Raw genomic sequence first — 15,786 nt, 5'->3', positions numbered from 1 at the left:
CATCATCAGCATCACTAAACTTTTCTGAATATAGCATCTAGGTACCAATATTGAAGATCAAAATAAATGTGTATGACCATGGCACTTCACAATTCTTTCATGAATAAAACACAAAATTGACTATCAGCACTAGCTCACCTTCTATCAAGCTTGTCTACTTAGTATAATCTCAAACTTTAAGTAACCAAAAATATATTATACTGCTTACATTATTCTTTGCTGTACTTCAATAGCATATGCATAACCACATGTTTTCCATTCTTCAAACAACCAACTAGTTACATAGAATGATAGAAAGCTTTCAATGTCAGTGATCTTAATATATGAACTAAGCGAAATCTATTGAAGCTACCAAGAAAATCCCATTTTAATTAAAGACAAATATCAACTCTACAATGGCCTGTTCCAGTAAAAATCTCTCTTTTTTATGATAAATTTATCCGCACAAAGGGTTCTGGTTGAGGTAAAAAGGCCACACAATGTGCTTAAATTGTACAACAAATCACAAACAAAACATACCAAAGTTGTATATCAATTGTTGGTGGGATATTTGATAATCCTTTGCAAAATCACTGTCCTCGCCCGCCTAATGTCGCGGCTGAACTTATCAGCATGCTCACCCAAATCATCAATGGTTTGCATAAACCCACTCAGTTTCTTCTTGATCTCATCAATTGCCAAAACCACTGCTTCCTCTTCTTGAAGAGCAAAATCAGCATTCTGCAACAGAGATTCCATTTCAATTTCCAATCTACCCACAAGAACCCGAATGCTATCGAAGTCTTTAATCGCAATATAAGTCCCAATTTGCATTGAACTAATGATCTCCCTCTCTCCTTTCACTTCATTCTCATACTTATTCCAAAGAGAATCAAACCATTTACCCATCGTTCCCAGCGGAACTGCGGCCGCAGCTGCCAAAGCCGTCACAACCGGGGGCGCTGCAACTGCCGCCGCCACGACCGAGCAAATCAAAACAGCCGCGAATGCAACTGCCAATATAACACTCGAAACCTTCCTCCACGACTTCAAGGACTTTAATTTCTTATCGAGCTTCTTCTTCTTCAATTGCAGCTTCTGTAACATCGAAATTTGATTCCTGTAAACAGACTGAAACAGAGAGAAGAACTCCTCTGTAAAAGGGTCTCCGGCCGCCTTGAAGTTCTTCAATTCCTGCAATGTTTTGGCGAAACAGTCGCCATTATTATTATTGATTCCTTCCCTCTGTTGTTGTTCGAGCTCGAATTGCTGCAACGCAACTTGAACGATGACTTGCCTCTCTCGAGCTCGCTTGAGGCATTTCTCGAGAGCAGTACAGAAATCCAGAGTCAATAGACTGTTCTCAAAATACTGTTTAACAAGATCGAAGAGCTCTTGGTTGTTCCAAATGTCTTGCTTGCAATCGAGGATGACTTTGACGACTTCCTGGTTCATCTCGAGCAAACAGCCGGTGACTTCGCGGAGGGAGTCGAGGGAGAGTGATCGGACCTCGACGCCGACGGCGAGGGTGGAGATGACTCTGCTGGTGCGCTCTTGGAGGCTCGAATCGAAGGATTGGAGGTCTGGATCGAGCTCACAAGCTGCTTCGTAGGAGGTGATGAGATCGGGAGTGAAGTGGTTTGAATTGGGGTTCGATTGGGAGCTTCCGTTACTGCTTCCCCCAGTTTTCTTGCTGAATAGGGATCCCATTGTTGGAGATCTACAGAGGAAGAATGAAAAACCCTAGTTTCGAACCCTAGCTTGGAAGGGGAAGAGTAGTGGTTTTGATGATGAAGCGAGTGCTTTGCAAACACTTGAGGGAGTCAAAAATGGTATTGAAAGGAAAAGAGAAAGGAAAGACCGAGGAAATTGTAATATGGATTACGTAAGACTGGTTTAAATAAAGAGGTTGTCTGATCCCACAAGAAATCTCCAACCAAAATATCCGTATCCATTCATATATTATGTGATATAATTTTATTAGTTTTAAATTTTTATAATTTATATAATGAATGAAATTTATAATTTTAAAATTGTAATGTTATATTATGTATTGATATATTAATTAATATAGTAATTGATGTGTAGCATTTAGAAATATAATCGGTTCAGTACGATCAGTATTTAGATAAAATTTTTTATCTAACTGATAATGTCAATTTCATTATTTTAAATACCAATACAAACCTCGTCTCCCATCAAATCTCACCAAATCAAACCGATTGAAATTATGCGATTAGGTCTACAACTTTTTTAATTTGAGCCACTTTTAAATATAATCATTAATCTATATAAAAATATTAATTTAGTTATTTGTCTATCATTTAAATATATTCAATCTATCCATTTAATAAATATTTTTCAATTCCTACATTAACAAAAAAAACAAAAAAAAAGTTAAAAAATACTAAAATTTCAAGAATAATAAGTTAGAATTAATATTATATATATAACAAGAGTTTACATGCTTAGATTATAAAGATAATAAGATTAATTAATTAAAGTTAATAATTTGTTATACTTATTAATATCATTATATTATTAGATTATATATATTATAAATATAATATATGTTGAAGCGGTCGGTTTTAGTTTAATTCGGTGCACAAAGTACTTGCACCGATATGAAATCAAAAATCGAAAAAAATCAAATTTGAAAATTGTCCGGACCGATTCTTATTAAAAAAAATAAACCAAATACAATAGGTTTGATCTGATACAATTGATTTAGTCAATTTTCTCGATTTACTTACCTCCCTAGTAGCACCGAAACATTAAATGGTTGACATTCTTAATAAAATTTTCTAGACATTGACTTTTGATTTGTTACATACTTAATTATGTGAGACTCTATTTTTGTGTCATATTGTTGTGTTATATTTAAATGTTTCAAATGTAGGTCTTTAACATTGTGCAAACAATAATAAAGAAACAATTTACTAATTATATTAAGGGTTAATTATCAACTAATCCTCTTAAATGGATCAATACTTACATGTTTTATTTATCTTTTAAATATACTGATAAATTCTATAATACTTATATTGCTTTCATTAAATTTCTCTTTTTTATTATTTATTATTTCTTTTTCTTATTTTTCAAAAAACTTTTCATCCTCTTTTTCTTCTCTCTCTACTATTTTTCTAAAGAGCTTTACACCACCACTATTTACTACAACCATCATTACACCACCACCATCTACTACCGCCTTTGCCACACTATCACCGTTGCCACATTGTCCATTTACCACCACTACCATCATCGTTTGACTATTACCATCATTCACCAATCACCTCTACTAGTGTTGTTTCATACTCTATTGTCGCCGATATACACACCACCACTCTCCCGTCAATGCCACACATTTCTCACAATTAGGGGTGTGCGCGGTGCGGGTCGGTGCGGTTTGAGAGAAAAATAGAAATTGTATGGCGGGTGGCGGATTGATAAAAGTGTCACTAGAATTTGCCATTTTCCTTATCGAAAACCGGCGGTTCGGTTGGCAAATAATGGCGGATTTGCCTTGGCGGTTCGGGCGGATTGGCGGTTTATAAAAAATATAATTCAAATTACAAAACTTAAATCAAAGAGTAAAAAAAAGACGAGAGATATCGTAATGTTAAGCATCTTGTGAAGCTTTCTTCTGATGCAGCAAGTATAGCAACAACATGATAATATCAACGACTATACCATCAGTTCATTACAAGCATCTGTAGAAGCTACAATGATCAAATACAATACATAAAATTCCCCTCGAGCATTAATGTAATACTATATTTTAAGGTATAGAACAATAAGCAAACTTAAGTAAAAAAGAATTTTTAGAATCCTATAAAACATGATTTAATAGCGGTGCGGGTCGGTGCGGTTTGGAAGAAAAATAGAAACCGGCGGATTGATAAAAGTGTCATTAGAATTTGTCATTTTTCTTACCAAAAACCGGCGGTTCGATTGACAAATAATAATGAATTTGCCTTGGCGGTGCGGTTCGGTGCGGTTTTGGCGGTTTCGGCGGTTTCGGCGGTATTATGCACACCCCTACTCACAATCATCTTCTTGTTTTGTTGTTATTACTAGTGACTTTTCAGGTCTCATTTGTTTTCAGAGATAGAATGGAAGGGGAGTGATAATGAGGGGATTAAGTAAAATTGTGTTTGTTTTTATGATAGTTGTTAGTATAGGAATTGTTAAATTATTTTTATATAAAATAATAAAAAAAATAAAAATATATAAAAAATTAAACATTAATGTTTAAAAAAAAATTCCAATATATAAAAAAATAAAAAAAAATTATAATCTCCTCACTATTTTTCTAATACCACATCCACCTCCTCCATCACAATCACCATTCCAACCTCTATCTTAACCCCTTCTTCCATCATAATCTCTTTCCCAACTTTACAAATAAACACAACACTAAATAATCTTATCTTTATCATAATCTCCTCTCATCCATTACATCCCAAAACAAACGAGGCTTCAAATCTAATTATTTTTAACTAAAATCTTCACAAGTAACTTTTGATTTGACCATTTTGGGATGTCGATTTGACCCTGACATGGTCATTTAAGTTCCTATACTAGTGGGATCTATATGTATATATATGTACAATAATGTTAGAGGGTCACAATTTTTGTGGTCACAATGACTCAAAACTGTCAAAATGACGTCGTTTTGGCATGTTTTGCACCCAAAACGACGCCGTTTTGACAGTTTTGAGCCATTGTGACCACAAAATTGAGACCCTCAAACATTTTCCATATACGTTTGTGTGTGTACAGATTGATGAATCTACATCAATCTATTTGGAAATATCTGGTTAAACCAGATTTGTTATTTGTAAAATTTAGATATCAGTAATTAAATTTATAGTGATAAATTTATTAATCTTACTTTATTTTTCTTTTTTATGTTTAAGTGTATCGGTGTGTTTATGTGAATGAATAAGCCAGAGTGTATGTGTGTAAGTTTATTTTTCTTTTTTATGTTTAAGTGTATCGGTGTGTTTATGTGAATGAATAAGCCAGAGTGTATGTGTGTAAGTGTGAGTATAAGAGTGAGAGGTAGTAATTAATTAAGTGATCCGGGAAACATTGATAAATATTATCAGTGATAAATTTATTATCATATTCCTTATGTTTCTTCATTTTGCTTTTTACCACCCGGTCGAAGGAGGTGGTGAGAGTAATGATGTCATAGCAAATGATGTTGGTTATGCTTGAAAAAATGTCAAATAATTATTGGTTTAAAATTGTGAATCTCTAGCATTTTCTTTTTACAAACAATGTAAATTTAGCACTATAAAACAAACTACTCGTAAATATTTTTTTTTTAAATGCAAAGCAACTTATGCTAAAACGTAGTTAAACTTCTTTTAAAAATTAGCATGAAAATTAATTTATTTGACTAAAAATAATTTTATAGGAAATTTAATGTCAAAAGATTAATTTACTTAGAGTTTTCCAAATATATTTTTGTAAATGGTTAAAATAACTGTTTTGACTAGAAATGAATTTATTAAAAGAGTTACATATTTTTTAACAAACTAAAGCCTTGCTACTTATTTCTGGTACCAACTATCAAACAAAACTTAATAATATTGGAAAAGTTAAAAAAGTGAGGAAAACCTTATAAAGAAATTTTTTATTAGTGTTTAATTATTTTTTATTCCGATTCCATTCAATAATCAAGTCGTTGTAGTATAGTGGTGAGTATTCCCGCCTGTCACGCGGGTGACCCGGGTTCGATCCCCGGCAACGGCGTTCTTATTTTTTTTGTTTTTTAAAATTTTTAGACTCCCGTCTCTTTAAGCTCATTATTTATTTATTTATTCTTTAAATAATTATTTATTTATTTATTCTTTAAATAAATTACAAATACATTTTCTGAATTTTGTTAAAATACAAATCACTCCTGTATTTTTAGAAATTACATTCCATCTCTGAAATTTTTAGTTTCATAACAAATCGTTCATTTTATTAATAAATCATTAAATCAATCAATAATTTCTAATAATATTATAAATATATTTAAACTAATAATTCAAGTAATTTTATTATTGTATAAGAGAGCAGTTATAAATTTCGTTTTTTTAGTTAATTATGTTAAATACGAAATTTTGATAATAAAATATTTATAATTTTCTAAATCACAAAAGACAATTTATATTTTAAGCAAGTATCAGAGAATTTATCTTTTTTTTTTCCACACTCTGCCTCTATTCATGAGAGTGAAAAAATAAATAAACTCCTGCCTCTTTAGCTTAAATCATGAGAGTAAAAAAATAAATAATTGATTAGGTGGGCAATTGTTCAACTTGGAGAGAACACATCCCCAACTTTTAAATAATTATATTTTGTTTTATTTAATAAGTTATAAATCAAGACGAAGTCATACATTTATTTTAAGGATGCCGAAATAAGTAGTAAAAAAAAAAAAAATCATTCAGTGAAAGGGAAATTTTAACACAAACTTTGAGGGGGAAAATTTAGAAATGAGAAAAATTAATAAATTTATATCAGTCATTTTTTTAATACTTACTCCAATTATTTCATACAATTTTTGATTTAGCTATATAATTGTAATCTTAGGCGTTTTAAGCATTTCATTAATTGATATAAATAAAAATTATATCTTTATAATGAAATTAATATTATTATATTAAATAATTTGTGATTATCCTATATGCATTATAATGGAAGAATTTTTTTAAAAATTAGGAATACTTCTATATACAATATGAAAATTGTTCATAACATATGGAGTTATTTCATAATTCGTCCTTGTTGTAAATAGAAGTTATATCAAATAGTTTGGTACAGAGTTCTAAATAAAAAATTTTAAAAAAAATTAGAAATAGTTTAGATAAATTCTACCAATATATTTTCTCTCAATAGAGCTTTGTGTAATTTATCCCCAAAAAATAGGGTATCAAGTCGTTGTAGTATAGTGGTGAATATTTCCCTCTGTTTCCCGGGTTCGATCCCCCAGCAACGGCGTTCTGCCTTTTTTTACTACCACTGGAAATTTTAATTCCCTCTTTCATTGATTATATTTCACTTTCAAATGAGAATATCAGTTGATCAATCTTGATTCATTCATTGGATTTGTGTCTTTTTCTGTTAATCACCCTAAAGTCAACCACAATAGCTCTGTTCAATTTGTTTGTTCATGTCAAGAAAAACACCATAGCTCTGTTCTGTTCATACTAATGAATTCTCTATTAAAGCGAGCATAGGAATGGAGTAGTTCAACTTGACACATTTTTTTTGTTATTATTATTTAATTTCAAGTGTTCTTGTATTGAGAACCCTCTTTCCTGAATCCAGTACAAACTACACACCAATTGCTCGTTGCAGATCTTTCGACTACTAAAAATTCAATCTTGTCAACATAACCATCAACTCATAGATAGGCTAATGGAAATTTCCTTGTTCTTGTACATGCTCCCCTATGTTATTATCTTTGTCTTCTATCTCTCTCTCAATTATCCCCGAAGATCAGCCACTGGAAGCATCTCAAATGAGAATTTTCTACTCCCTCCTGGAAGAAAAGGTTGGCCTATCCTAGGCGAAAGTTTGGAGTATTTTTCCAAGCTCAGGAATAGAGTACCTGAAAAATTCGTAACAGATAGGATTCACAAATACTCATCAAAAGTCTTCAGAACATCCTTGTTGGGAGAACCTATGGCAATGCTATGCGGTGCAGAGGGTAACAAGTTCCTCTTCTCCGATGAGGGCAAGTTTGTCAAGGCTTGGTTTCCAAGCGCCATTACTAAAATATTTCCCAAATCACACAATGAATCTATCCAGGAGTCGACTACTAAAGTGCGCAAAATGCTCCAACCGTTTCTGAAACCAGATGCACTTCACAATTATGTTGTTGTAATGGACAAGGTAATGAAGCGGCATCTGGAGACAGATTGGACTGGAAAACATGTCAAGGTTTGGGATGTTGTGACAAGACACACGTTCATGATGGCATGCCGGTTGCTTTTAAGCGTTGAAGATCCAGGACAAGTTGAAAAGCTTGGTGAGCGAATTGGGGAGGTCGTGGAAGGGACTATGTGTTGTTCCAACCCACATGCATGAAAAACATGGGAACCAACCAAGTCAAGCTTGGCAGCCACCAACCTTAGCAAGGGTCAAGAATGGAGGCTACCCAAGTCAAGAATGAAGGCTCTCCCACCTACTCCTTTTGTGTATAAATAGAGATGGGAGGGAGAGGATGAGAGATATCAGAAATTAGAGAGTAAAGAGCTGTGAGTTGAGTGAGTTTCATCTCCTCCTCTGTATTTTGTATTTTGCTCCATTTTAGTGAAAATTCTCATTTCTGTCCGTGGATGTAGGCATTGGGCCGAACCACGTAAATATTGTGTTCTCTGTGTGTGTGTGATATTTTCTGGGTGTGTGTTTGATCCTAACAAAGTGGTATCAGAGCCGAATTATACGTTTTTCGGAAAAACAGAGTATTGTTTCGAAACTGCCCAGAAATCGTATTGCTCGAAATCCGATTTTGAGCATACCAGGAGCAAGGACTCGACGAGAGGAGTCCAGAAATATAAAACAGACACCAAACGGAGGCTGCACGCGCTTCCACGCGCCCCTGGAAGTTGGCGAGTGATCCCACTCTCAGACACGCGCCCACACGCGCCGTTCAGGCACCCGGCGCGTGATCCCACTCTCAGACACGCGCTCCACGCCCGGTTCAAGGAGGAAGACGACTGAGGACCAGCGCGTGTCTTACACGCGCCATCAGCACGCGCGCCCCAAGCCGAGCCGAAGCCGAGTTGACCAAGCCGCTGACCAAGCCGCTGACCAAGCCGCTGACTGAGCCGCTGACGTCAGCAGAACCGGAGGAATAATCTGGTGCTTCGCAGGCGCACCAGATTCTGCCCATCTGAACCATTCAATCTGTTTTGGCTTGATCTAAGCCATTTGAGATCCGATTTGGGTGATCCAATAGTGGTTTCCGACTATTTGGAGTATTCCGGACACATCCGTACGGTCCGATTTTGTAAATAAGTTTTGAAAAATTTGAAGTTTTTATTTTGGCAATCCGAAGTGCTTTTTCGGCTAATTTGACCAGTCCGGACTCCACAGCAAAACTTGTTTTTCAGCCAACGATCATTATTGTATGATGGAGGAATCAACGTCGACTTCAGGTTCTATGATAAAGTTAAATGCTTCCAATTATGCCATTTGGAAGCCTAGAATGGAAGATGTCTTGTATTGCCGAGATTTGTTTGACCCCATTGAGCTTAATGGAGTTAAACCACCAACGGAAAAAGACGAAGACTGGAAGCGGAAGAACCGAAAGACCATTGGCCAGATCAGACAATGGATTGATCACAGTGTCTTCCACCATGTCGCCCAGGAAACTGATGCCTATGCTCTCTGGATAAAGTTAGAAGGCATGTACCAGTCGAAGACTGCTCGGAACAAAGCCCTCCTGATGAGGAGACTTGTGAATTTGAAGTTGAAAGGCGGTATCTCTGTTGCTGAACATACCAGTGAGTTTCAAAATTTGGTGAACCAACTAACAACTGTCAAAATGGAGTTAGATGATGAGATGCAGGCCCTATTGCTGCTCAGTTCTTTGCCAGACAGTTGGGAGACATTGGTGGTGTCTCTCAGCAACTCTGCCCCAGAAGGGAAACTGACCATGAGCATGGTTACAGATGCCTTATTTAGTGAAGAGGCAAGAAAGAAAGAAATGGGTGGAGATCAATCCCATGCCCTCGTCACAGAAACTAAAAGCAGAGGCAGGGGCAGGGGAAGAAGCAAAAGTAGAGGACGCAGCAGAGGAAGATCTCAAGACAGAGGGAAATTCAAAGAAGGAACGAGCCGGCCAAGGTTCAAATGTTACCATTGTGGCCAGGAGGGTCACATAAAGAAGTATTGCTATGCCTTGAAGGGAGAACAACAACAACAAGGCAATAGACAGCCAAAGACCGAAGATGGGACCACTGCAGTTTCTGTCTCAGAGGATATTGCATTATTTTCTGTTGAAGAAGAAGAATGCCTCCATATGTCAGACAACGACACCGAATGGGTGGTAGATACAGCAGCTTCCTACCACGCTACATCCCAGAAGGAGTTCTTCAGTACGTACCAAGCTGGAGATTTTGGTACAGTGAAAATGGGTAACTCCAGTTTTTCAAAAATTGTGGGAATTGGTGATGTTCATATCCAAACCAAAGTTGGGTGCACGATGGTGTTGAAAGATGTCAGGCATGTTCCCGATTTACGCCTGAATCTTATTTCAGGGATAGCCTTAGATCGACAAGGCTATGAGAACTACTTTGGCAAAGGCATATGGAAGTTGAAAAAGGGATCTCTCGTGGTAGCCAAAGGACAGGCAATTGGCACACTATACAAGACTCATGTGGAGGTGAATTCAAATAGTCTCAACGCAGCAGAAGATGAGACGTCACCAAATTTGTGGCACAAAAGGCTGGGTCACATGAGTGAGAAAGGGTTACAGATTTTGGCAAAGAAGTCACTTATTCCCTTTGCCAAAGATGCAAAATTAAATCCTTGTGACAACTGCTTGTTTGGAAAGCATCATAGAGTAGCTTTCCATTCATCATCCAGAAGACAATCAGAGTTGTTGAGCAGAGTATACTCTGATGTTTGCGGTCCCATTGAAGTGGAATCGTTGGGTGGTAGAAAATACTTTCTGACGTTCATTGATGATGCATCACGGAAGGTATGGGTTTATGTCTTAAAGACCAAAGCTGAGGTGTTCCAGCATTTTCAGTCATTCCATGCTATGGTGGAAAGGGAGACTGAAAAGAAGCTGAAATGTCTCCGAACAGACAATGGAGGCGAGTACACATCAAAGGAATTTAAAGCCTACTGTGCTACTCACGGCATCCGGCATGAGAAGACTGTTCCTGGAACCCCACAACACAATGGTATAGCCGAGAGAATGAACCGAACCATTGTGGAGAAGGTCAGATGTATGCTCAAAATGGCAAAGCTACCAAAGCCATTTTGGGGAGAAGCTGTTCGTGTTGCTTGCTATTTGATCAACAGATCGCCATCAGTTCCACTGAATTTTCAGATTCCAGAAGAAGTATGGTCTGGAAGGGAGATTTCTTACTCTCACTTGAGAGTGTTTGGGTGCAAAGCATTTGCACATGTATCCAAAGAGCACAGACAGAAGCTGGATGACAAAGCCACTCCATGCATCTTTATTGGCTATGGAGATGAAGAATTTGGATACAGATTGTGGGATCCGAAACACAAAAAGGTCATTCGAAGCCGAGATGTGGTGTTTCAAGAAGGCCAGACCTTTGAAGACTTTGGGCAACCAGCCAAACCCAAAGTTGATGATGTTTCAGAAATTATTCCAAACCCTGCACCATCACAGCATGCCACTGATGAAGAAGAGTTACCGCAGCATGCAGTCAATAATGTAGAGTTGCAGGATGGATTTCTAGAAGAAGAAGATCCAGAAGCAGAGGGTGTTGAGCAGGGGGAGCCACAACCCCCTCTACCAGAGACTGTTGGTCCACAGTTACGAAGATCAACAAGAGAATTTAAGCCGTCAACCAAATACCCTGCTTCTGAGTATATTTTGCTTACCGATGAGGGGGAGCCAGAAAGTTTTCAAGAAGCTCAAAATCATAAGGAGAAGAGTAGCTGGCAGCAATCTATGCAAGAAGAGATGCAATCCTTGCAGAAGAATCAGACTTATGATTTGGTGAAACTTCCACAGGGTCGAAAAGCATTGCAGAACAAATGGGTGTTCAAGTTGAAGAAAGATGGCAACGGAAAGCTAGTCAAGTATAAGGCTCGATTGGTTGTCAAAGGTTTTGGGCAGAAGAAAGGTATTGATTTTGATGAAATCTTCTCGCCAGTTGTGAAAATGACATCCATTCGAGTAGTTTTGGGACTAGCAGCTAGTTTGAATTTGGAACTTGAACAAATGGATGTGAAGACAGCATTTCTCCATGGTGATCTGAAGGAAGAAATTTACATGGAGCAACCAGAAGGTTTTGAAGTCAAAGGGAAAGAAAACTTAGTCTGCAGATTGAAGAAGAGTCTCTACGGCCTCAAACAAGCGCCGAGACAGTGGTACAAGAAGTTTGACTCATTCATGGTAGGTCATGAGTACAAGAGAACTGTTGCAGACCAGTGTGTTTATGTCAGGACATTTCCCGGTGGAAACTTTATCATACTTCTACTCTATGTTGATGACATGTTGATCGTTGGACAAGATGCCACAACAATCAGATCACTGAAGAAGGAGTTATTACAGTCCTTTGACATGAAGGACCTAGGCCCTGCACAGCAAATTTTGGGCATGAATATTGTGCGTGACAGGAAAGCCAAGAAGTTGTGGCTGTCACAGGAGAAGTACATTGAACGAGTAATTGAGAAGTTCAACATGAAAGATGCCAAGCCAGTCAGTACTCCACTGGCTAATCATTTCAAGCTGAGCAAGAATTCTTGTCCCTCATCTACGAAGGAAAGACAAGAGATGGAGGCGATTCCCTACTCATCCGCTGTAGGGAGTTTGATGTATGCAATGGTGTCCACTCGACCAGATATTGCTCATGCGGTTGGAGTTGTAAGCAGATTCCTTTCCAATCCAGGAAAAGAGCATTGGGAAGCAGTCAAGTGGATTCTGAGGTACCTCAAGGGTACAGCAAAAATGTGTTTGTGCTTTAGAGATGCTAAACCAGTCTTGGAAGGCTATACTGATTCAGATATGGCAGGCGATCTTGATGGTAGGAAATCTACATCAGGATTGCTGTTCACTTTCGCAGGGGGAGCTGTGTCTTGGCAGTCCAAGCTGCAGAAGTGTGTTGCTTTATCCACAACCGAGGCAGAATATATTGCCGCAGCGGAAGCCGGGAAAGAAATGTTGTGGTTGAAACGGTTTCTCCAAGAATTGGGATTAAAGCAAGAAAAGTTCACGGTACATTGTGATAGTCAGAGTGCCATAGACCTGAGCAAGAATTCAATGTACCATTCTCGCACAAAGCACATTGATGTTCGGTATCATTGGATACGCGAAGTGATGGACAAGCAGTTATTGGAACTGACCAAGATCCACACAGATAAGAATCCAGCTGACATGCTTACAAAGGTGGTCTCGAGAGACAAACTCGAAATTTGCAGAGACATTGCCGGGATGGACTTCAAGTGAGAAGTCAGTCATGCATATGGGTATGGAGGGGGAGAATTGTTGTTCCAACCCACATGCATGAAAAACATGGGAACCAACCAAGTCAAGCTTGGCAGCCACCAACCTTAGCAAGGGTCAAGAATGGAGGCTACCCAAGTCAAGAATGAAGGCTCTCCCACCTACTCCTTTTGTGTATAAATAGAGATGGGAGGGAGAGGATGAGAGATATCAGAAATTAGAGAGTAAAGAGCTGTGAGTTGAGTGAGTTTCATCTCCTCCTCTGTATTTTGTATTTTGCTCCATTTTAGTGAAAATTCTCATTTCTGTCCGTGGATGTAGGCATTGGGCCGAACCACGTAAATATTGTGTTCTCTGTGTGTGTGTGATATTTTCTGGGTGTGTGTTTGATCCTAACACTATGTCCCTGGCAATAAATTTTCCAAGGACGGCTTTTTACCGTGCTGTGAAAGCATCCGAGGCAGTGAGAAAAGAGCTTCAAGGGATGATTAAGCAGAGGAAAATGGATCTCACGGGGAAGAGAGTGTCGCCAACACAGGATATGTTGTCCCACATACTTGTAGTTGACGATGAGAACAGTCAGTTCATGGCTGAATTCGCCATTGCCACTACCTTGGTGGCATTACTGCGTGGTGGTACTCACACTCTCAATGCTGCGCTGACCTTCATTATGATGTATCTGGCAGAGCTTCCTGATGTGTACCATGAGGTACTAAGAGGTAAGCAAGACAAACTACTTTTCTCACTTAGATTTGTGGCTTTTTCTGTTTAGCAGAACACTTGTAAATGATTTTAAAGCATTACCATACTCTGCTGTCAAAAATGAATCAAAGGGTTAAAATGTTGAATAGAATCTGGAAATTAAGAGAGAGAGAGAGAGAGAGAGAGAGAGAGAGAGAGAGAGAGAGAGAGAGAGAGTTTGCAAACAGCCAATGCATGCCCAAGAGAAACTAAGGGAACTTTTGCTGTTCCATTACTTTTCAGTATAATTAAGAAGCTAACATAAATAGTTTGTGAGTTACTTGCAATAATGTCTAGATATTTAGTGACCATAATATTGACGGACTGGATCATATGAGATAATTTGTCGGGGGATTATCAATCCCTTAGGATTATGTATCCTATTCCACATTTGGAATGTCCTTGGATTAGTAGGGGGATTAGTAGATTTCTATGTAATCCTATGTTTTCTTTGGAATCACTACTATGGACTATTGGTGTAATGACCACAGCTTGAAGATATTTTAGTCTCTTAACTCCTTGATGGGACTCGATAGTCCCCTTTTGGGGGATACGTACTGTCCAGATGAACTCTCAATCTTAGGTTTTCTTTTGGTATCCAAATGTGAGATTCAGGATCGACTATCATACATCAATCCCATGATCTAATCCCTCAAACAAACACAACTACTTGAGTTGTCCAAGCTTGTTATATCTCGTAACCCAGTAGGCCTTAATGTGATATGATGATATTAGATATTGGCTAACAAAGCATTAATATGAGGAAATCAAAGAACCTTGGTATAATTTATGATCTAATGTTATTGTATGTTTCCAATGGGTACATGTGATGACCAAAAAGAGCAAATGGAGATAACAAGATCAAAAAAAGAACCAAAAGAGTTGCTTAATTAGGAGGACATAAGTAAGATGAAGTACTCATGGAATGTTGCAAATGAAGTGTTGAGACTGAGACCACCCTTTTTTGGAACATTCAGAGAGGCTATTACTGACTTCACCTATACTGGATACACAATTCCAAAGGGATGGAAGGTACTAAGCTAACTCCTAACTAAAGTTTCTCTCAAATACTTTAAAAGTTCTGGAAACTAGAGTCTCTATTGATGATTTTCTCTCTTTTTGTTGACAGTTACATTGGATGTCACATTCCACACACAAAAACCCGGAGTACTTCCCAAATCCAGAAAAGTTTGATCCATCAAGATTTGAAAGAAATGGACCGCCTCCATTTACATTCATTCCTTTTGGAGGGGGACCTCGGATGTGTCCTGGAAATGAGTATGCACGGCTAGTCATACTTGTTTTCATGCATAATGTGGTGATAAAATTCAGATGGGGAAGCTAATTCCTGATGAAAAAGTTGTGATTGATCCTCTCCCAAGACCAACTCGAGGACTTCCAATTCGCCTTTACCCTCACAACTCCTGAATGAGTGATGGACCTTTTTTCTTCCTTTTTTTGGGCATCTTTTTTCTGGAGCCATGGATTTCATAACAAACGACATGCATTTTCAAAGTCTATAATCTTAAACGCCTCTGAATGTGCACAAATGCAGATTTATTATAAAGTTAAACCTACTTCAGAGTTTGATTCTGATGATGATTTGATTTCAACGGAAGATAGGTCAATCTGATCCACACTTCTAACAGCTTCGCTAGTCTTGATGCCTACATAACGTTCCTGCAAAAAGGTCTAAAGGGAGAGGTAATTCCCCCAACAGACCCTCCGACGATCGAGTTAGAATAAGAGAGATTGATTGTGTAGAGAGAAGAAGAGGAAGAATGAATAACTTAACCTTGAATGCGTCTTGCAAACTTCCTTATATCCTTTGTTCATCATTTATTTGTCCCTTCCGACTGTCGTGTTAGTCGAAAGTCTATATTCTAGCTCGCATTGTTCATGGTGAG

The 15,786-nt window shown here is 37.7% G+C and overlaps 1 protein-coding gene, 1 non-coding gene and 1 pseudogene across 2 annotated transcripts; 2 read left to right on the top strand and 1 right to left on the bottom strand.

Moving 5' to 3' along the window:
- Positions 1-342: 342 nt before the first annotated feature.
- Positions 343-1,897, bottom strand: LOC114316920 (UPF0496 protein 1). Its single transcript, XM_028263652.2, has one exon. It carries the CDS (start codon positions 1,687-1,689, stop codon positions 532-534), a length of 1,158 nt encoding a protein of 385 aa, XP_028119453.2. The 5' UTR covers positions 1,690-1,897; the 3' UTR covers positions 343-531.
- A 3,773-nt stretch (positions 1,898-5,670) lies between these two features.
- TRNAD-GUC (transfer RNA aspartic acid (anticodon GUC)) lies at positions 5,671-5,742 on the top strand. Its single transcript has one exon. It is a non-coding gene; the product is annotated as a tRNA-Asp (tRNA).
- A 1,656-nt stretch (positions 5,743-7,398) lies between these two features.
- Positions 7,399-15,307, top strand: LOC114319305 (dammarenediol 12-hydroxylase-like; annotated as a pseudogene).
- The last annotated feature ends 479 nt before the right edge of the window (positions 15,308-15,786 follow it).

This window comes from Camellia sinensis, chromosome 4 (assembly GCF_055761805.1).
Source record: "Camellia sinensis isolate YWXY chromosome 4, ASM5576180v1, whole genome shotgun sequence".
Classification (NCBI taxonomy): Eukaryota; Viridiplantae; Streptophyta; class Magnoliopsida; order Ericales; family Theaceae; genus Camellia; species Camellia sinensis.
This window is presented reverse-complemented; position numbering and strand designations above follow the sequence as displayed.

Coding starts and splice junctions, on each gene's coding strand:
- LOC114316920 (XM_028263652.2), bottom strand. CDS start 1,689: ATGGGATCCCTATTCAGCAAGAAAACTGGGGGAAGCAGTAACGGAAGC.